Here is a 23,008-nt window from a genome sequence, read left to right on the forward strand (position 1 = left end):
GACAGCGCCTTACTCGGTTATGCCACGAGTTCCTGCAAATGCACTACTATATATATCCAACACAAGTCGATCTGGGATTAATGTCCCATCCAAAGACCACGATTCTATGAAAACTTCAACTAAATTGCAAATCTTATACCCAAAAATGCTTAAAAGAGAACAAAAAAAACAAAAAAAAAAACCCAAAAAAATCTCGAATACTTGCAAAATACTCATACATGTGGTTTTTGTTTTTTAGTGAGGTTTTATAAAAAGAATAAACATAGCATGATAATAGTCTATTGTATAATGTATCATGATATTATTGATTGATTAAAGAATAAACATAGCATGATAATAGTCTATTGTATAATGTATCATGATATTATTGATTGATTAAAGAATAAACATAGCATGATAATAGTCTATTGTATAATGTATCATGATATTATTGATTGATTAAAGAGGGATTATAGACAATTAGATAAAGCGCTGACAGATCTGACTATTAATAGTTAAAACTTGATAATGTACAAGACCTGCATTAGGCAGACTTTTAAACCTGTAACGGTAAATCTCTTTGATCTTTGGTGTATATTCTATACCCGGAATAACTTGCGGCCTGAAAGTCGGGGGAGGTTTTGGATATATACAGGGAAATTTGGGGTTATTCTTCTGAAAGTTTTTCTTTAAACCTGTAACGAGTTATTCTTCCAGGGTAGGTTTTTTTCCCATAAGAAAACATGATATAAAGGTTTTCTTGTGGGAATTCTGGGATATTCTCATCTTGCGTACATGTAAACATAGACGGTTTATAAGCAAGAAAACGTCCTCGACTTCGGTTATGTTGGGGAAGAAAGACTTCAGAAAAAAACCCTCGACAGAAAAACTTCGGCCTGCCGGCCTCGGTTTTTCTTTCTCTCGGGTTATTTTCTTCAGTCTTTCTTTCCCCAGCATAACCCCAGTCTCGTGCTTTATCCTACACTTAGCTCCTGCATAATGTATGTTTAATAGACTACTAGTATAACACCCCACAAAACAATATTATACTTGGGATTATATCACGAGAAATAACCACAGTATGATAATATAGTATATTGTATGTTTTATCTTATCTATATCATAATATAATTAAACATGTATTATGCGAGAGCTAAATCGACCTATTGCAGGTCTTTCTTTACGCCATGAAATGATACATTATTAATTAGACCTTTACCAACTATCAACGCCATCTTATGTGTTCGATTTTCACTGGATTTGAATCCGACCTGCTGCTCAACGCTCATTGATGATTAAATCCAAAAGTGGATAATCAAGACTATGGTTTTTTTTATCGTACCGACTGAAATTTTCAGCCTATTCTATTTACGTCATATAACGAGAACAATATATAGTATATGTTTTTATCTTATCTATATCATCATATAATTAACTGATTTTCCGTGTAACAACTCACACAACTATAATATACCCCGGGTACTTCATTACTATATAATATAACACGAGTGTGGTGCACGACGCAGGGTATGAACCCTTTCTGAACATCTAGTATCACTAATTTAATTACCACCTCATCAAGGGGCGTTGGATGGCCGAATGGTTAGCAAGCGCGTGCTGTATTATAAGGCCTGTCACTGAGTCAACTGGGTGGGGGATGGGATGGATGGCCGAATGGTTAGCACGTGCGCGCTGTATCATAAGGCCTGTCATTGAGTCAACTGGCGGGGCTTTGATTCCCCGGTTGTACATGACAAGGAGTAGGGGTCGCCTCTACAAACTCTTGGGTTTTCTCCGGGTTGTCCGGTTTCCTCCCACTGCTAAAGACACCTACGCGAAAACGAATTATTGAAATAAAATTGAACAATGTGTAGTCCCGAAATGATCTAGTGTGTGTCGATTGGGCGTTAAACCCCATTTCGCTCCCTCTCTTGCGTCGAGTGCAATCAAATCACTATGTAAATACTATATATCATATGTTGGCTTTAATGTGTCATTAATTGAATCAAATAAGATAAAAATAGTTTTATTGTGAGAAATTGTCCTACATCCCATATCTTCATTCACAAAATCCGTCAAATTAATTTTTATTAGGTTATTTAGAAGTTTAGTAACGTTTGAAATGAACGAGCTTGAGAAACCAGTATTACTGTAGACTAGATCGTTTGTAGACTAGTGTAACCAGACTGTTGGGTATAAGAGAGTATAAGTGACAGTGTTGAGATGTTATGTTTTAGTTGAGTTTTGTTTAGCGTGCCATTTGTGTGTTATACTGGTGTTGTTGTATACAGTTAGATAGTTATTCAGTTTGTCCGAGGTGGGATATTATTAACCGTTAACATCAGTCCGGTTTATATCATGGTAAGAAAGCCAAATTTTATAATATTCTTTTTACTCTATTATGAAAAAAGATGAAATTTTTGTAATTTATTATAATGTGAAATGAAATAAAATAGGTTTAACGTCCTACTGTTCTGCTCCGAACTGGGCTAAAGAAGACGGGCATACGCCATACAGTGTGTTATGAGGGACATTTTGCCCGGACAGCGGCACTATGGCCTACTCTTATATCGAATTCCAACTGCCAATGTTACACGGTACCTCGGGTTTTCGTACCGTCCGAACGACTAGACAGCTGTCCTGCATCACTGACAAGGGGGAACCACGCCGGAAAATCTGGATGAACTTATCTCCAACGATGACTAAGTGAGAAATGAAATGAAATAGGGTTTAAAGTCCTACTGTTGTGCATCGACTGGGCTAATGAAATGAAATGGGGTTTACTGTCCTGCTGTTCTGTACCGACTGGGCTAATGAAGACGGGCATGTGCTATACAGTGTGCTATGGCGAGGGACATTTTGCCCGGACAGCGGCGCTACGGCATACTCTTATTTGTGTCTCAGCGAGAACGCCAAGGTTCGATCCCCGTGTTTGCCGAGAATGTGCCTCGGGATTTTCCAGCGTGGTTTACTCTTGTCACTGGTGCTGGCCAGGGAAAAGTTTCTAGTCGTTCGGACAGTACGAACGAGAGAGAGAGAGAGAGTAATGGGGTTTAACGTCCACTCGACACAAACTAGGTCATTTCGGGACTAACATATGGTTCAATTTTATTTCAATAATTCGCTTGCGCGTAGGGGTCTTTAGCAGTGGGAGGAAACCGGAGGACCCGGAGAAAACCCACGAGGTTGGACAGGCGACCCTACTCCTTGTCACGTACAACCAGGGATTCGAAACCACGCCAGTCGACTCAATGACAGACTGTATGATACAGCGCGCGCACGCTAACCATTCAGCCATCCAACCCCCCCAATACGAACGAACGAGATCCACTTGGGCATACATTGGTGTTGGAATTCGATATAAGAGTAGTCCGTAGCGTCGCTGTCCGGACAAAACTTCCCTCATAGCACAATGCATGACGTATGCCCAGTCGGCGCAGAACAGTAGGACGTTAAACCCCATTTTATTTTATTTCTCCAAATGTCCATTGACTTTAAATCTTACAGGGGGGTTTGATGGTCGATTGGTTAGCACGTGCGCGCTGTATCATAAGGCCTGTCATTGAGTCAACTGGCGGGGTTTCGATTCCTCGGTTGTACGTGAGAAGGAGTCGTGTCGCCTGTCTAACCTCGTGAGTTTTTTCAGGGTTTCCCGGTTTCTTCCCACTGCTAAAGACCCCTACGCGCAAGCGAATTATTGACATAAAATTGAACCATGTATTAGTCCCGAAATAACCTAGTTTGTGTCGATTTGGCATTAAACCCTCTCTCTCTCTCTCTCTCTCTCTCTCACTGGGCCATCGTGGTTCCCGTTCTAATATGATACTAGCAGTTGAAATTCAACCCTGAAACAATCCACACATAAACCAAAGAATATAAACAACTGGCGGGGTTTCGATTCCTCGGTTGTACGTGAGAAGGAGTCGTGTCGCCTGTCTAACCTCGTGAGTTTTTCCAGGGTTTCCCGGTTTCTTCCCACTGCTAAAGACCCCTACGCGCAAGCGAATTATTGACATAAAATTGAACCATGTATTAGTCCCGAAATAACCTAGTTTGTGTCGAGTGGACGTTAAACCTCTCTCTCTCTCTCTCTCTCTCTCTCTCTTAAATTTTACAATAATGGTTGATAACCAACTGTTTATTTGATTGCAAAATACAAACATCATGTCAATCAATATGACATTTTAATACGAGACTAATTATTGTGTGAAATAGCTTTATTTAACGTCCACTTGCGACCAAGTAATATCGCAAACAAAGACTAATTATCAACCAGCTTGTTAATCTAGACTATTGCCGAGTTTAGACTACAGTTTCAATTCACTGATAACGATTAGATAACGATTAATAACACAAGTAGATTAATTATTTTAATAATAACTTAATTAATAGGTGTGGGGATGTTGTTTTAAGCATTATTAGTCGGAACAGGCCACCACCCCACCAACACCCCCGAACAGTGAGAACACACCTTTACATGCCATGTATGAAGCTGTTAATATACCAAGGGGTTATGAAACAATGATACTTGTGTTAATACCAGACGAGCAATGGGTCACGTGGCTAAGTGGGTAAGACGCTGGCTCGCTAGCCTGGAGGTCGGGTGTTCGATCCCTGCATTGACCGAGAAATTCATCCAGATTTTCCGGCGTGGTTTCCCATTGTCAGTGATGCAGGACGGAGGGCCTTACAAGGACATCTGTCTAGTCGTTCGGATGGGACGAAAAACCGAGGTCCCGTGTACACATTGGCGTGCACGTAAAAGATCCCTTGACAGTTGGACTTCGATATAAGAGTAGGCCGTAGTGCCGCTGTCCGGGCAAAATTTCCCTCATAGCACACTGTATGGCGTATGCCCGTCTTCATTAGCCCAGTTTAGGAGCAAAACAGTAGGACGTTAAACCCCGTTTCATTTCATTTTATTTCACCAGACGAGCAATGGGTCTCGTGTACGGGACATGGTGTGCTTCGATTTTTACTATTAATTTAACTTGAATGTTTATTCATTGTATGCACAATCCAAAAGAAATGAATGAAGTTTGACATCATACGTTTCTGCCAAAGCCTGGTGTTAATAAGACGGATATAAACCGTGCAGTGTGCTATGCATAACACTTTGCCAAGACAGCGGCGTTCTGCCTACTTTTCGGCAAATTCCAACTGCCAAGTGTTCTTTTACGTGCACTTCATTTTTTGTCTGATCCGAACGATTAGGCGTTATTTTATGCTAGACCCATCTCCTGCCCCACTGACGAGGAAGGCCCCGCTAAATGAAATCCAGAGGAACTTTCTCGGTCAACAACTATGTCGAATTCGAGATACCGAAGCAACGCTATACTCGTCATTAGAGTTCTCATGTCCACTTTCTCGACCAACAACTATATCGAATTCGAGATACTGATTCAGCGCCATACTCGTCATTTGAGTTCACATGCACACTTTCTCGACCAACAACTATATCGAATTCGAGATACTGAGTCAGCGCCTTACTCGTCATTAGAGTTCTCATGTCCACTTTCTCGACGAACAACTATATCGAATTCGAGATACTGATTCAGCGCCATACTCGTCATTTGAGTTCACATGCACACTTCCTCGACCAACAACTATATCGAATTCGAGATACTGAGTCAGCGCCATACTCATCATTAGAGTTCTCATGTCCACTTCCTCGACCAACAACTATATCGTCATTAGAGTTCACATGCACACTTCCTCGGCCAACAACTATATCGAATTCGAGATACTGATTCGGCACCATACACGTTCTTAAGAGTTCACATGCACACTTCCAATTTTATTTTGAGTTAGGAGTCAACAAACTAAATTTTGTTAAAGATCTTAAATCAATATCATGTTTGTTTCCTACCTAATGACGTATAATGTAAACAACGTTAGCATGTCGTGTATTGGTAATTAAATAATTACCTAAACTTCTTCTTGTGAAATCTCTGCTGGTTTAACACACAGGACTCATTCACATATTTATATCAACAAACGATCATGAATTAGTTTTTTTTAAAAGAAGCAATCATGTTGTTAATTTTAAAAAAAACGAAAAAAAACCCAAAAGAACAAAAACTCAACTACGTCCTGTCTTTGAATATAGTTAAACCATATTTTATTATGGTCATTTATACACACTTATTGTATTCTAAGTTCTGTCAATGAGTCAACTGGCGTGGTTTCGATTCCCCGGTTGTACGTCGCCATTCCAATCTCGATAGTTTTCTCCGCGTACTCCGGTTTCCTTCCATTGCTAAAAGACCCCTTCCCGCAAGCGAATTATTGAAATAGAATTGAATCATATGTTAGTCCCGAAATGACCTAGTTTGTGTGGAGTTGACGTTACCCCCCCCCCCCTCTCTCTCTCCTCTCATACTTATTTCTAAACTACATTTGGCAGTAAATCAATGTTCCTATAGGTAAGACAAATGAGCACTCACGACCCTCAACTCTTATCCACTTTGTTGATATTTTTTAAAAAGTTGACCGATAATTTCTAGATAGGCGTGGATAGTAAAAACATATCTTCCAGCTTATGTTACCTGTGTATTTCTACCCCATAATATCTATATGTTAAAAATCTACCCGTGTATATATTAAAATCTATCATTAAAATCTACCTGTGTATATCTACCTGTATATTTCTACCTGTGTATATCTACCTGTATATTTCTACCTGTGTATATCTACTCACGACCCTCAACTCTTGTCCACTTTGTTGATATTTTTTAAAAATTTGACCGATAATTTCTAGATAGCCGTGGATAGTAAAAACATATCTTCCAGCTTATGTTACCTGTGTATTTCTACCCCATAATATCTATATGTTAAAAATCTACCCGTGTATATATTAAAATCTATCATTAAAATCTACCTGTGTATATCTACCTGTATATTTCTACCTGTGTATATCTACCTGTATATTTCTACCTGTGTATATTTGTAATTGTATATTTCTCTCTGTTAAAGTTACCTGTAAAATCTGCCTGTGTAATTTACCTGTACAATCTATCTGTAAAATCTACATGTTAAAGTTACCTGTATAATCTACCTGTATTATTATTTACTTGTAAAATCTACCTGTTAAAGTAACCTGTAAAATCTACCTGCATAATTTACCTGTTAAAGTTACCTGTAAAATCTACCTGTTAAAGTTACCTGTAAAATGTTTTTTCGAGGGTTTTTTTTGTTTCTAGGTTAACACAGAAATCGACACGATATCAATATTTGTCTCTCCGCCATCTTTATTTGCTTTTAATTTAACTTTCCTTTTTAGAACAATCGTTTACTGAGTAATTACAGCCGTCTGTTAATAAACGCCATCTTGCCAAATAGTTTGACGTCATAATCAGTGGATTAACGCGCACTTTAGTTAGTTAATCCAATTGGAGATTATCCAAACCAATTGGATTAATGTAGATGTGGTATATCAAATGAAACCTTCGGTCTCGCTGTTTCAATTCTCACGATGTTTGACCTGTCATGAAAACTGTTTTTTTGGAGACTCGACATGACTCTGTTGGAATTTTATATTTTTAACGAATAAATGTGTTGGATATAGGGGAGGAAATCTTTACAATGGTAAGCTATTAACTTTACTTACTGGTATATTATACAGGTATATAACATTAAGCCTTGAGGTATAGTTTTACGTATATATTGTACGTGCAGGTATATTACACGAGAGAGAGAGAGAGAGAGAGAGAGAGAGAGAGAGGGAGGGGGTATGTTACCGTCCACTCGACACAAACTAGGTCATTTGGGGACTAACACATGGTTCAATTTACGGGTCTTTATCAGTGGAAGGAAACCGGGGGACCCGGCCGGGGAACCCCGAGAAAATCCACTAGGTTGAACAGGCGACCCTACTCCTTGTCACGTACAAGGCACACCTTATGATGCAACGCGCACGCGCTAACCATTCGGGAAACCACGTCGGAAAATCCCGAGCTAGCGTCTTACACACTTAGTCACCTTGGCTCCTTCTGTTTTAAAAAATACAGTCATATTTATATTTTATAAATACTCGTGCGTCAATCTTACTTGTTCAAGCGTGTCACGTCTTCATTAGCCCAGTTCAGAGCAAAGCAGTAGGACGTTAAACCCCATTTCATTTCATTTTCTGTTCCGAGCGCGCACCCGACTTTTAAAGATGTTTTGTTATAATTTGAACATTTTCGTACGCCTACATCTAAATCCCATCAAGCATGCAGCGCATTTCAACTTTTAAATTTTCGTTAATTAAATTAAGGTTGATTTATGGTTAAAAGAATTCTTTTAATTAAATCTGTCTTTGAAATTTACCATGCAACACAGATACAAACGCTGTACCTTATTTAATGTTATACGTTAGCAAACTGTGGCAAGAATTTAGCGCTCCCTGCTGGGGAGTCGGATTATTACCATTCTTTAACAGAGTCTGCGATGCTCCATATTCCTTTAGCACCGATTCATGTTTGATATATATGTTTAGTTAGACTTAAAATAATTCCAAACCCCGTTTCATATTTATGGACACGGAGAGAGAGAGAGAGAGAGAGAGAGAGAGATGGGACTTCTTAACGTCCACTCGACAAACCAGGTCATTTCGGGACTAACATATGGTTTATTTCAATAATTTGCTTGCGCGTAGGGGTCTTTAGTAGTGGTAGGAAACCGGAGGTCCCGGAGAAAATCCACGTGGTTGGACAGGCGACCCTACACCTTGTCACGTACAACTGGGGAATTGAAACCACGCCAGTTGACTCAATGACAGGCCTTATGATACAGGGTGCTAACCATTCGGCCATCCAACCCCCCTTATGGACACAGAGACAGTTGTCACATATAGACATATTGTGTATTATCCAGGTTGCTTTAAGGAATAGCGTCTAGTCGTTGGGATGGGACAAAAACCAAGCACTTTTGTATACAACTGATAACGCGTTAAACATCCCTTGACAGTTGAAAATCGACGTAGCAAGTTTTACATGTCTGTCTTCATTACCCCGTTAGTGACAAACATGTGGACGTTAAACACCATTTTATTTTCTTTATTTTTTTGATCTATTACGAACAGAATAAGGTCTAGTATTTAGGATAGGACGTTAAAGATCCCTGAAAGTTTTAATTTAATGAAAAATAGACGGCAACGCTGTATGACGTATGCCCGAATTCATTAGCCCGGCTGGCGCAGAAAAATATGAACTTTAAAACAAATTTCCCCTGACAAGGGGCAACGTATAGTCGTTCGGATGGGACGCAAAAAGGAAGACCCGTGTACACATCGGCCTGCACGTAAAAGATCCCTCGGTTTCTCGTCCCATCCGAACGACTAGACAGCTGTCCTTGTCAGGTCCTCCGCCCTGCATCACTGACAAGGGAACCACGCCGGAAAATCTGAATTAACTTTCTCGGTCAATGCAGGGATCGAAGATCCGACCTCCAGGCTAGCGATCTAGCGTCTTACCCACTTGGCAACCGTGACCCCAAGTGATGATATATATTTTTTGTATAGAATAATATATCATAGCTTATTGAACGGTATATATGTACTTATAATCACGGTGTTGTTGATATCGGTGATTATCAGCGGGAGTTCGCCACGTTTTACTGTAAAACAATCTTATAGCTGAACAGAACACGTGTAGAACATCAAACACTATTTTATAACCATGAAACTTTCATTCAACATCACTATCTTTTATAATAACCCTGGGAAACTTGAAACAAAATAACTCACAGTACTAATTATACTGCCCGCTAAATGGCGCGTGCTCACGTGAATTAATCGCGCGTGAGTCTGGTTTTGTTTAACTTGGTTTTACATCTTTAGTAGAAAAGAAAAAAAAAACTATTTGAATATTTGAGAAAGCAGATGTGAGGATGTTTTGGATATTTTGGAAAGTATTTAGTAAATATGGTAGATGAAAGATGGTATATTGATAAGTATGTCATGTAGAATCTATGGGCGGTATTCTCTCCCGCGCGGGCAGCACGTGCATGGTAGCTTATGTTTATCGGTAAAAAGAATTATGTAGATATATAATTAAGAGGGAGTGGATTTTAATGTTTTGTCAACAAATACTCCGATCATGTTCATCGCGGTTTGTTTATATTCTTTGGTTTATGTGTGGATTGTTTCAGGGTTGAATTTCAACTGCTAGTATCATATCAGAACGGGAACCACGGTGGCCCAGTGAGAGAGAGAGAGAGAGAGAGAGAGAGAGAGAGAGAGATGGGGTTTAATCGACACAAACTAGGTTATTTTGGGACTAACACATGGTTCAATTATATTTCAATAATTCGCTTGCGCGTAGGGGTCTTTAGTAGTTGGAGGAAACCGGAGAAAACCCACGACCCTACTCCTTGTCACGTACAAGTTTTTAGAATATGGATTTTAATGTTTACGAATGTTGGTCGTGGAATTTACCAGAAGCTGTATCAAATTAAACAAAATCCCGGCATTGATCTCATTCTAGACACATGAAAACAAAGTTTAATACAAACAAATACTGACGTCTGGTAGGTTGAACAATTGTTGTTTCGTTCGCAACATGTAAACAATGCTACAGAAATTGTCATGCACAAATATAAATAAGATGTCATAGGAAGTGCAAGAGAATCGCACTACATGCAAAACAAAACCGATGAGAGAGAGAGAGAGAGAGAGAGAGAGAGGATGGATAGGTGACCCTACTCTTTGTCACGTACAAGCGGGAAATCGCAACCACGCTACAGACCTTATGATTCAACGCACACGCGTTAATCATTCGCCCCCCCCCCCCCCAAAAAAAAACCCAACAAAAAAACTGATAAGACAAACCGGCGGATATGACAAACTACACAGATATTGCAAGAAATAAATAATACATATCAAATCAAGTGAATGGATCCGTGTGCCAGCCGTAAGCATCCATTGCTCTGTGTACTCCAGGTACTGTAATAATATAGATTTCACTCAAAATGAAAACAAATACAAATAGTCCGCCAGTTGACGCCATGAGTGAAAACTACAAACATTTTAACAATAATAAGAACGATAATCCGGAGAGAATTTTGGCGGAAAACTCGCTGCCCGGGAAAAATATCTTTGTCTGGCTTCAAAAAATAAAATTGATCATACAACACAAAATGATCAAAATAAATATGAAATAGAATGAAATGGGATTTAACGTGTACACGTGACCTCGGATTTTCGTCCCATCCGAAGGACTAAACACTGCTCCTTGTCAGGCCCTCCTCTGATGATTTTAAACTAAGAATTACCCGAATATCGAGATGCATATAATGTCACAGGGCATACATGAGCCTAACCATAAGTGGTACAAAGTGTTTCGAAGACACAACTTAACCTGACCCTTGGCACGAAACCGATTATCTTCTCTTACGCTACACAAGCTTGAGCGAGTCATTCACATATCTGGAAATACATAATGTAAGATTTATTTTTAGACAACTAATTTACTTCACAATTCACGTCATTATTTGATGACTACCATTAAATGTCATGTTCGTGTAAAACGTCACAGGTTTTCGTTGTTAACATTGTTTGTGAATGAGATGAACCCCGATGAGATGATGTAATGAGTTAAGGGCGGGTCTGAGAATATAATGTTGACGAGAGAATGAATCCACACTAAATCTACATTCTTTGGATAATTCAAACGAACAATCGGGGGATTGGATGGCCAAATGGTTAGCGCGTGTGTGCGCTGTATCATAAGGTCTGCCATTGAGTCAACTGGCGTGGTTTGGATTCCCCGGTTGTACCTGACAAGGTGTGGGGTCACCTGTCCAACCTCGTGGGTTTTCTCCGGTTTCCTCCTACTGCTTAAGAACCCTGTTGAAATGAAGTTGAACCATGTATTAGTCCCGAAATGACCTAGTTTGTGTCGAGTGGACGTCTTTCTCTCTCTCTCTCCCTCTCTCTCTCTCTCTCTCTCTCTCTCTCAAACAAACAAACATTCGATTATCCAGAGTACGATGATATAGTGTGGAATGGGGTTTAACGTCCTACTCTTCTGCACCTACCGGGATATGAGCGTTTTCACCTTCTCTTCATCGAATGCCAATAGCGTAGTGCACGCCACTGTTTTTCGTCCCAACCGAATGACTAGACCATGTTTCTGGGTTGTCAACGAATAAAATTGAATGGTTAGTGCTAGAGCCTGAATTATCAAGTCCATGTGGTCTGGAGAACAGGTGGAAAGTTACGAAAAAGAGTCCGTCTCCAGTAGCCCGGATTGTGCAGAACAGGAGGACGCAAAACCCCATTTCGATCCATGTCATGGGCAAGGCAAAGGCAGCTCTCACACTACCAAATATCTTTTTTTCTATATTCTACTTTATCTTTAGTTTTGAATAACCCCCCCACCACCACCCACCACCACCCACCACCGCATTGGGGCTAGGGTTAGGGTTGCGATAAGCGCTAGCCCTGTTTACATCTCGTGACCTATGACGAAAAATTGAGCTGGCCTTATCATTTAGCACTAACCCTTCCATCCCGATGTGCTAGATATAACCCTACACTTCTAAATCCCTGTAGTGATAGCTGCTACATTTTCCTATGATGACTAATAATGATGTATAATGTCGTGTATTTGTCAGGTAAACTATACAGTAATAGGTAACAGTAATAGACTACCCTCCCGTCTATAGGTAAGATGGAAATCTCTGTCAACAAATCGTGCTTTAAAACTAATGATATATTTTAAACTTACTCTCACCCGATGAATCGAACATGCTTTCTACACAATGATGACAAATGAAATGGGATTTAACGTCTTATCCCGGCAATCTGATTAAAACACAGATCTTATTTCGTTTCGTTTTTTTTATAGTTCGTTTCGTTTTATTTGTCTGTACTACACTAGGATCTGGATTAGCCAATGAAACCGTCTGTTACGGCGACTTATTTGCGTGCGATTCACGGAACTGTGGGTAAAGTACTAGAAACGTCAACGCTGATTGATTAATCAATGTCTGAAGTTATAGGGTCAAAAGTCGCTCGTACGACCCCTGGCGTGACCTTCCAGTACAACTGGTCAGATCTTCATGTAGTGTAGGCCATTGAAAGTATATAAAAAAACCGAAACGAAATAGTGGACATGCGTCTTTCATCGTAAATAAACATAACCACATGTTAGTTTCAAAGTGACCTAGTAGTTGTCATTGTAAGCTTGATGCCCATACATCATTTTCGGTTGGCGAGAGCGCGATTTCTTGTCGCCGATAACCTTCGACAGCACATTATGCCGCTCAACAATCGCAGGCAATTCATCATCATGAACAGTGGTTATACAATAACAGCTCCCACAGTCAACTGGCGTGGTTTGAATTACCCGGTTGTACGTGACAAGGAGTAGGGTCGCCTGTCCAACCTCCGGGGTTTTTTCCGGGTCCTCCGGTATCCCCCCACTGCTAAAGACCCATACGCGCAAGCAAATTAATGAAATAAAATTGAACCATATGTTAGTCCCGAAATGACCCAGTTTGTGTCGAGTGGACGTTACCCCCCCCCCCCCCTCTCTCTCTCTCTTGTAAAACCCCATTTCTCTCTCTCTCTTTAGTAGATGTCGCGATGTGCATCCGGTGACAAAAACCGTCGAAAATATAATTAAGTTTACAAATTTAAATTCTACGCCATTTATAAACGATGTATAAGTCTGTCCATTGATCTATGTAAATATCAATTTTCTATTTCCGTTTTTTAAATACCAGAAATATAAAAATGGTGACAATATTTTTACTTGTGAATTTTGTTTTAACATTTGGGTACATCGTGGTAGCTTGTTTACTATATTTGTTTTCCCAGAAAAACAGCAGAGGGTTTATTTCAAGCCATTTAGTCATTTATCGTGATAGTTTATTACAAGGTGGGGTATAGGAACGTACGGACTGCAGTGAATAGGGTGTTCTTCTCGTCAAAACATTAATTGGTTAGTTTTCGTTCGATTTTATTTAAAGTTGATGGTTGTTTATTGAGGAGGAGGCGCATTGTGAAGGAGACATGCAGGGAATGTGGGCGAGGTAACTTCGAGTAGGCTGTTCTGATTTGAACAAAATTAGCCACCCATTGTAGTTTCATTTACATGTGTAGAAGTTTAGTTGATTTATTATATGACGTCGCCGAGTGCAGATATTGCAATGCGTGTGCGCTGTTGTTTTTTTTAAACCATATTTTTATTCAGGTTGACTGAATGGGATTGGGGAACAGGCTTAGCCTATGTAAAACCCCTCTCCCTAAATAATTTGTGTGCGCTGTTGTGTGTCGTGAGACAGGGAATGCTTACACCGACAGAAACAACCGATGACTTTTCTCGTTCCTCTTCGAAATTAATGCAGCTTCTAATTTCAGCAGTACTTTGGTATACCGTATGATAAACATTATATAACAGGATTCCATGATCTTCTTCAATCTGATTAAAACACAGATCATATTTCGTTTCGTTTTTTATAATTCAAAATTTCGTTTTACTTGTCTTTACGTATAAAAACACGAAAGGAAATGTAGATCTGTATTTTAATCACATCGGATCTACTTCTTAGTAGCGGATCTCGAACACAAAGGACATTGGGTTTAATGTCCTAGTTTTTCTGCACCACTCAGGCTAATGAAGACAGCGAACCCATAGTCCGCGTTATTTTCCACTCACGAATCTGTTTTTCTATTCTAACGTGGTGTCGACACTCGGCAAACCTCGGCAGACTCCGGTACCATACACCTAACTTCGGCTGTATGGCGAATTTCGCCATTGGAACTACTGTCATGTTCCCGGATTTAAAATGGCGAAGCCCGTAAAGAGTATTTTATCTCAAGAAACTGTATATTGTTTGTTATATACTTTAAAGTTTATCCTATTTTGTTTGAACAAAGTCTACCTTTGCAATGAAAACTCTACGCACTCTTCGAACGACGCCATTTTCAGAACTTCTTTCTAAAAGTGGCAAGTTTTCATAATAAGTAAACCGGTAGTCGCATCACAATTGTATGGGCGTAGCTACATATCACTTACCGTCATACAGCCGAGGCTAGACGTAGGGTACCGGAGTCTGCCGAAGTTTGCCGAGTGGTGGTGTCGAGGTTTCGGCTGGTTTAATGACTAGTTCAAATCTAACGTGATATCGATGGTTTCTTCGGAAACGGACACATATAATGACCGGTTTAATAATTAGTCTATTATGACATCATATATGGCGGTTGTAGTGTACAGGGCAGGGTAAACTTTGGGAATTTCACACAGCTAACATTTTCTTTTATTTAAACTTTTGTATCGGTTTTATTTCAGCAGTTAAAGTGACCGGCACATGCCCAAGATGATAAAGAATCATTCTACGACGGCTTTACGACAGACGGCGATCATGCAACGACAGGAACAGTCGGCACCATCTGTGACGCCACAACCACCAGCAGAGAATGCAAAACTCAAGAAGACTAAAAGTTTGAGTCGCGCTCAGAGTATTAAAGATTTGCGAGGAACGTTGCCGGCGTCCTGTGAGTTGTCTATTGATGACAGGGCCCCCGGAGTGATTAAAATCTTCGGCGATTCCGTGGTTCATGGTACGCAGTATAAAAGTGTTCTAGCGTCAACTCGATCCACGGCGATTGAGTTAATCAAACAAGCCCTGGAAAGATATGGATTACCAACTTTCAATTACCATGAATATGTTCTTTGTGAAACTGTGGGAAAACTGGAACCGGTGCCAAGCGATCCTGATAGACCTGCCTGGGTTGTTGTTTGTCAAAGAGCGTTAAAAGACAACGATAAACCGCTAGAATTACAGGAATTCTGGAAACCGACTGACGGATTCTATCGTCGATATGAACTTCATAATAAATCAGATATCAATACAGATGTTAATACAGACGATACTTCCGGTATAAATGATAACGCGCGAAAAATTATGATGTCTAAAGTGCACGTGGGGGCCATTCCCATGTCGTCATCATGGAGCGGAAGCAATAGTAGTCACGAGGCACGACAGGACCCAGAAGGCAAATCTCTACAGGCCCCGATGTTTGATACGAGCAGTTATAAAGAAAAAATGTTAACTTTACAATCATTAGCTATGTATCCATATTTATTAACAATTCGTGGTTTTCACGTGCATCATGATCTGGTTTTGTATCCGTTACGCGCCAAATCTTTATCTGTCGGTCGAGACAATTCCAACTCTCCTACGGCAGACATTGTGTGCTTTGCTCCGGATATTTTGGGCATCCACTGTCGTTTAAATCCGCGGAGTTACATCGATAAAGGAATCAATCATCAGTTGAAATATATGTTTTATATCGAACTCGAAGTCAGTCCCGGTGCGCATGTCGCTATAAATGGCCGCCGTGTAGTGGGTAAAACAGAACTACATTCAGGGGATTTAGTGGCTCTAGGAAAACATTATTTATTTTTATATAAAGACCCCACTAATGGTTATGACATACCGACTAAATTATCATGGTTGTCATCGCGACCTGAAACCACGGGTAAACGTTCGTCGTTACCTCCAGCACACCGATCAGCACGTGGTGTCAAGTTCGCGACCTCTGAAGAACTAAATACGTCATCAGACAATCAAACATCATTCGATGTGTCTGATGAAGCTGTGACATGGAACGGACCTCCAAAAGACCGACCTTTGACCCTGACATATGCTAAAGATCGTGAGGAAGAAATATTGACCGCCATTGCTGGTTTAAAATGCCTAAGCAGACGTGACAATCCTTTGACAGTGGCCATGTTGTTTATTTTATGTCATGAGTGTGCCGTGAGGAAATTTACCCGCCATCATACGAGAAACATGTACAGACGACTGTTGGCATGCATACAAAACAGCGTTTCAGTAAGTATGTTATTTACCTGTTAGTTGTCGCGAGGTGTTGGTTTATTTTACGAGGATTTCTTATGTAATCAGTTAGTACAGGGAACCTATAGGTGTGTAGTCAGACCGTCTAATCCATTCCGCCATCTTAACTCAACACTAGATTCAAACAAATCCCATGTTTTTTTTCTTCTTCTTGATCTGTTTGTTATTCGATCAGTCCGACGAAAAGCGAACAAAATTTTTTCTTGTATTCCCTTAGGAAGATATTTTTTTGTATATGTATTTTTCGAAGTAGTTTTCCTTTGACTCAAAATGTTTCCTGAGCACATTCAAAAAAAAAAAATATTCATTTGTCACCCGGAGATGTCAAAAAACAAACCAATGCATGGCTTGTTGTTTCAGGTAAACCAGGGTTATTATCACCTGTTTTGTCCTACCTTTTTGTGAGATAGGCATCCAATTGAAAGGGAAGGAAAATTATCAACTGATGTTTTTCTAAACCTGGCCCCGAGTTCACAAAGCATTCTCAGACTTAAAGGGGCTAAATCGGTAATATTTGGGACCTAGAAATTGACACAAATGGGTCGCAACGTATATAATAATGCAATATTAATATATTTAAACTGATTTACATTCCGTCGTTTCTGTTTTTACTGTAATTTTAATCAGTTATGTTAGGCGAAATACGTCAGAAGTCTCAATCGTATGGCAATCTCTATATCTGTTTATTCCAGTCTACACCGATAATATTTATTGCGCATGCTCTCCAGATAAGAATATGACGTCAACGTTTGACATGACTTTTGGAATTTGCCTTGCCTCGTTTTTCGAGTCCCTTATTACAAATAGCGCTGACACGCATCACGGTACACGATTCGTGTACCAATCGTAAAATGTTTATTTTGTCTTAAATATTGGATATCAGAAGTCCATCTTTTCCCGGTAAGATTACAACATCAATGTTGATTTAAATTGACAAATAATTCGTGTTTTCAATGTCGAAGATTTTTGACGGTATTGAGTTAGAGACTTAGCTACTTTAAATTTACTCAACTTTCAATCTCTGTTCATGAGAAATAACTTTGATCCAGAAACACAAAACTTTGCATATAGCTTCGTATTAATGTATTTGATACATTAAAACAACACAAAAAATTATAAGGGTCTATATTTTAATTAAAATAAAGCGAATAATTTTGAGTAAATTCTTAACCTAAGTCTGGGAATGTTTTGTGAATTCGGGGCCTTGTTTAAGGAATACACGCTCGTATAGGCTTTGAAGTCATTTAAATAAGAGATCACCCTGCTTGATGCATGTAAACGTCCTCATCAATTCTACCTCAAAATCATGAATATTCAGCCAAACCACCAGATCAGGGGAAACACCTATTAGTCTAAGCCCCTCAACTCTTTCATCCATTCCAAATAGTTAAACATTCCCACAATGGAATTGGAGGTCATAAAAAATGGCGAATTTCAACAATATTTCATTATAGTGGAAAATACAATTCTTTTGAAATATACTTTTTGTATCACTTCCATTTGTCTAATATATTCCATTTTTACAGTCAATGGCTGGAAATTTGTCTAATATCGTCGTATATTCCATTTTGCACTGTCGGTGGCTAGAAATTTGTTTAATATCTTTCTATATTCCATTTTGTACAGTCGGTGACTAGAAATTTGTCCAATATCGTTGTATATTCTATTTTTCAGTCGGTGGCTAGAAATTTATCGCAACAGAAATTTGATTGGTATGTATTTATTTATTAATTTCAGTTGTTGAAATGTCTCAGAATTTTGTCTAAAATTGATATACGTTAACTTCGATGATACCATAATATTTTGGCTATGAGAGAGAGAAATGGGGTTTTACGTCCATTTGACATAAACTAGGTCATCTCGGGACTAACACATGGTCCAATTATTTCAATAATTAGCTTGCGCGTATGGGTCTTTAGCAATGTGAGGAAACCGAAGGACCCGGAGAAAACCAACGAGGTTGGACAGCCGAGCCAACTCCTTGTCACGTACAACCGGAGAATCGAAACCACGCCAGTGGACTCAATATTTTGGCTATAAAAGTGCCGTTATTACCAGTGTGGTTTACCCTTGTCAGTGGTTCAGGACATGCCATTGTCAGTGTAGTTATTCAGACGGGACGAACAATCGTAAAAGAACCCTTGGCAGTTGGTATTCGAAGCAGAGTGGGCGGAAACGGCGCTGTCCGGGAAAATGTCCCTCATTGCACGCTGCATGGCGTATGCTCATCTTCACCCACATTGCAAACTATATGTCGTATGCTCATCTTCATTATCCCGGTTGGTGGAGAAAAGCAGGACGCTAAACCCCATTTCATTTAATATCACAACAATAAATGACGGGCTGATCAATGTATTAATGAATGTTTCCTCTACCTTGACGTCATTTCCGGTAATTAAGTAAATAAAAGCAGGATAGTTTGTTTATATTTATTACGCGAGGAACAAGGTAAAATGCAGTCAATTACACAGAAAAAATCCCACAAAATTATAATTATACACAAAAAAAACAAAAAAAAAATACCAAAAACCTGTAGTTATTATTAACAGATGTCTTACCTGATAACGCGATGATTTAATAAACGCTTTTATTACATCAGTAACTCAATAGCCATGTAGAATAACTGAATGAATTTGTTGTGAATTTCGAATTACCTGAGGATGGTGTCATAAACGAATGCGCCATTTCTAGTCGCTTAGTCAGAAAATGTTCACATAAGTGAACCAAAGTGGGAAATATATTTAGGTGCTAAGTTGTGTGTCTCAATTACAATAGTTGTAAATTGAGAACCTTCGGAGGAAAAAAAACACATAAAAATGCGATTACAAAGTGTATGTGTTACCTTTAGTCTGACATTTCATATAAGTTGCCTATTTTGTGCAAAAAAACCCATTGTTTTCTATTTCTTTTGCGGCTGAAGTAATCTCCTTTAAAATGGTGGTTCAAGTAATCTCCGTGAAGATGGTGGTTCATGTAATTTGCTTCAAAATGATTACTTCAGTAATTTCCTTTAAATGATTATGACTCGAGTAATATTTGATATAATGACTCAAGTAATCTTTGATATAATGACTCAAGTAATCTTTGATATAATGACCCGAGTAATATTTGATATAATGACTCGAGTAATATTTGATATAATGACTCAAGTAATCTTTAATATAATGACTCGAGTAATCTTTGATATAATGACTCAAGTACCCCCCCCCCCCCCCGATATAATGACTTAAGTAATCTTCGATGTAATGACTCAAGTAATCTTTAATATAATGACCCGAGTAATCTTTGATATAATGACTCAAGTAATCTTTGATATGACTCAAGTTATCTTTCATATAATGACTCGAGTAATCTTTAACATAATGACTCGAGTAATCTTTAACATAATGACTCGTGTAATCTTCGATATAATGACTCGAGTAATTTTCGATATAATGACTCAAGTAATATTTAATATAATGACTCAAGTAATCTTTAATATAATGACTCAAGTAATCCCCCTGATATAATGACTTAAGTAATCTTTGATATAACGACTCGAGTCATCCCCTTCATATCGAGTAATTCCCCCCTGACTCAAGTAATTTTTGATATAATGACTCGGGTAATCTAGCTGCTTGCTGGAGTTTGTTCTCGTGGCTTAATCAATTTTGACTTTAATTGAATTACTTTTAAATGTTTTGTCTTTATTTTCTTTACACTAACAGCATAAAATTTAGCATCAATACAACACTACAAAATAGTGACTCTGACCATCTACGTCATTTGATGTACTGGATGTCCAATTCTATTAGTCTCTATTGTCACATGGTGAGTTTAGACAATGATACTGGAGGAAGTAGTCCCGAACCAGAAGACGAGTCTAGCAGTGGATTAAAGACCTTTCTCGTGGGACTGGAAGAAATTGTCAGTTTTTGTTTCCAACAAACAGTGTACTGTATTACCAAGGTAATTGAATTATGTGGCGCGTGTATATAATTACGCATGGCGATGCATTCAAAAGAAACATTATGACGGGTGAATGCAGCGTTTATTTTCGTAAAATCTTCAAGAATGTTCTCATTTGTAATATATCAGTCTTATTACCTGCAGTGTAAATAATCAAATACGTTTTCTGTTTATAATAATGTGAAATATCTAATTAAAGGGCCATCTCAGAATATATTATTGGGTGAACTACAAACTTTAATGACGTAACATTCATGTACGGTATAATTATTTAAATGTGTTCATCAAATGATTAGAACAATAATCAAGTGTTTGTTTGTTCGTACGTCTGTTCTGGGAGGGTTGTCCCGAGGCTGAAAGTTGGGGCTGGCGGATTAACTTTGGCTTTCTCGAAACTGAAGTTTGGGTTATAACGGCGGCTCGATAGGCCTGGTGGAGTGGCATCCTGGTTTCGGAGTTATCCTACTTTGGACGAATTAAATCACGCTAATTTAAAATTGGAACGACTTTTTAAATTCAGGAATAGGCCTATATAATTTTGATGATTAAACAATTTCGTAAATGACTTTATTTATAGGTTCTTTATCCGTTGACTGGTAAATTTCTGGATGCCAATCCATTTTCTGAGCATACACCCCAGAATGCCGATGGTGTGGGGAAAATGATATTCACTCTGCACGTGGCCTATGACTTGGCGAAAAGTGTCCATCTACACGATGACGTCAGAAGTCAGATGATGACGTATCTCCTGTTTTTCATAGGCACGTCCTTATTTAACCGTATGATGAAGAAAGGTAAGCAAACTCCATTAAACATGCATTATGCAAGAGCTAAATCTGCCTATTTCAGGTTTTTCTTTAGGCCTGAAATGTTATATAACTTATTAATTAGACATTAATTAACTTATCCAGACCATAATCAAGTCTCGAAGTCATCGCCAGCGTGCGATATTTACTGGATTAGGATCCGATTTGCTGCCCAACGCTCATTAATGATTAAATAAAAAAATGGATAGTCGAGACTATTTTTTTTATCGTACCGACTTTAGTAATGATGATCGAGGCTAGGCCCAAAATTCAATCGCTAAATTCTTGGTTCAGAGTGGGTCAATTTGACTGAAATTTTCAGCAAATTCCCTTTACATTATCTAGTTTTTATCTATTATAATGAGAATTGACAACTCTTTATCTAATCCCCCATAATGTATCTTTAAGATATACGGGTTATCGTGATTGGTTTAAACATAGTTTATTGTACTAGAACATAAATACTGTACAAACGGATTTGAACAAAAGTTACGAAAACTTACCAATGCCCTCACCACATACATTGTAATTGACAGTAATCGTGTTTTGTAGAGCATTGTGGCAATTTAGGGGTTGGTGGTTTGTTTTGGCCGATAAACTTTCGTTTTACTTTTGATTGTTGATTAACGATATTAGTTTTATAAATAATTAAATAGCCCCACATTTGTCCAGTCGACACAAACTATTTCATTTAGGCACAATGTTCTGTTATTAATTCGTTTGCGCTTAGGGGTCTTTAACAGTTGGAGAAAACCCACCAAGCTGGACTGGCATCCATACTCGTTACATTGTGACGTTTTAATCTTTGAATCAATTATATATTGTATAAATCTTAAGATATTCTTTCAATTCGGATTCCCAAGTACGTAAAACTGTTAATTTTATATTAACAAATATGGCCAATGACACTGGCGACCGAAAAATGTCACCTCATTTGAAATATGAGCTTCCTTAAAATGCATGAACAATTAGATTGAGTTTTTCTAACATTTTGACATATTCAGATAGTGGACCAGAATTCTACAACTGGAATTTCGGAGTTCGTCTGCAGGCCAACTTGAGTCGTTTGGAGGATTGGATTGGAGGGAAGCATCTTGAAGCCGATTTTCATCAAGTTTGTGAAAAACTTTTAAGTTTGTCAAATCTGCTGGCGACATCGAGACAGGCATTGATTAAGGTAAAATGTAACAGATTATGTGAAATTACCCAGTGCACACATAAACTGCTTTACGCGGATTTTTGGCAAGTTTCAAGGATCCCAAAGAAAAGAGTCTGCTGATTACAGAATTCTTATGGGTATCTATAGAAGTATTGAAACACTGCATGAAATAACACAAGAATTAGTAATTCTGCAAAGTTGTTTCGTTTTTTTATATTTCGTTTTCCATTTATATATTAGTTGTTAAATTTTATGGAAAATTGAT

The 23,008-nt window shown here is 38.7% G+C and overlaps 1 protein-coding gene across 4 annotated transcripts in view; it reads left to right on the forward strand.

The window, feature by feature from the left end:
* The first annotated feature begins 2,198 nt into the window (after positions 1–2,198).
* The window catches only part of LOC126812216 (ras-associating and dilute domain-containing protein), a 29,699-nt gene continuing 8,889 nt past the window's right edge, over positions 2,199–23,008 (forward strand). For 3 of the 4 annotated variants that reach the window (XM_050538483.2, XM_050538486.2, XM_050538485.2), the window contains exons 1-6: positions 2,199–2,340; positions 15,258–16,806; positions 18,505–18,542; positions 20,538–20,778; positions 21,356–21,572; positions 22,589–22,761. In XM_050538483.2, coding sequence (XP_050394440.1) covers positions 15,277–16,806; positions 18,505–18,542; positions 20,538–20,778; positions 21,356–21,572; positions 22,589–22,761 — 2,199 coding nt within the window. In that variant the 5' untranslated portion in view covers positions 2,199–2,340; positions 15,258–15,276. The remainder of the gene's footprint in view (positions 2,341–15,257; positions 16,807–18,504; positions 18,543–20,537; positions 20,779–21,355; positions 21,573–22,588; positions 22,762–23,008) is intronic. The other variant, XM_050538484.2, reaches the window with a different exon arrangement.

Source organism: Patella vulgata, chromosome 2 (assembly GCF_932274485.2).
Source record: "Patella vulgata chromosome 2, xgPatVulg1.2, whole genome shotgun sequence".
NCBI lineage: Eukaryota > Metazoa > Mollusca > Gastropoda > Patellidae > Patella > Patella vulgata.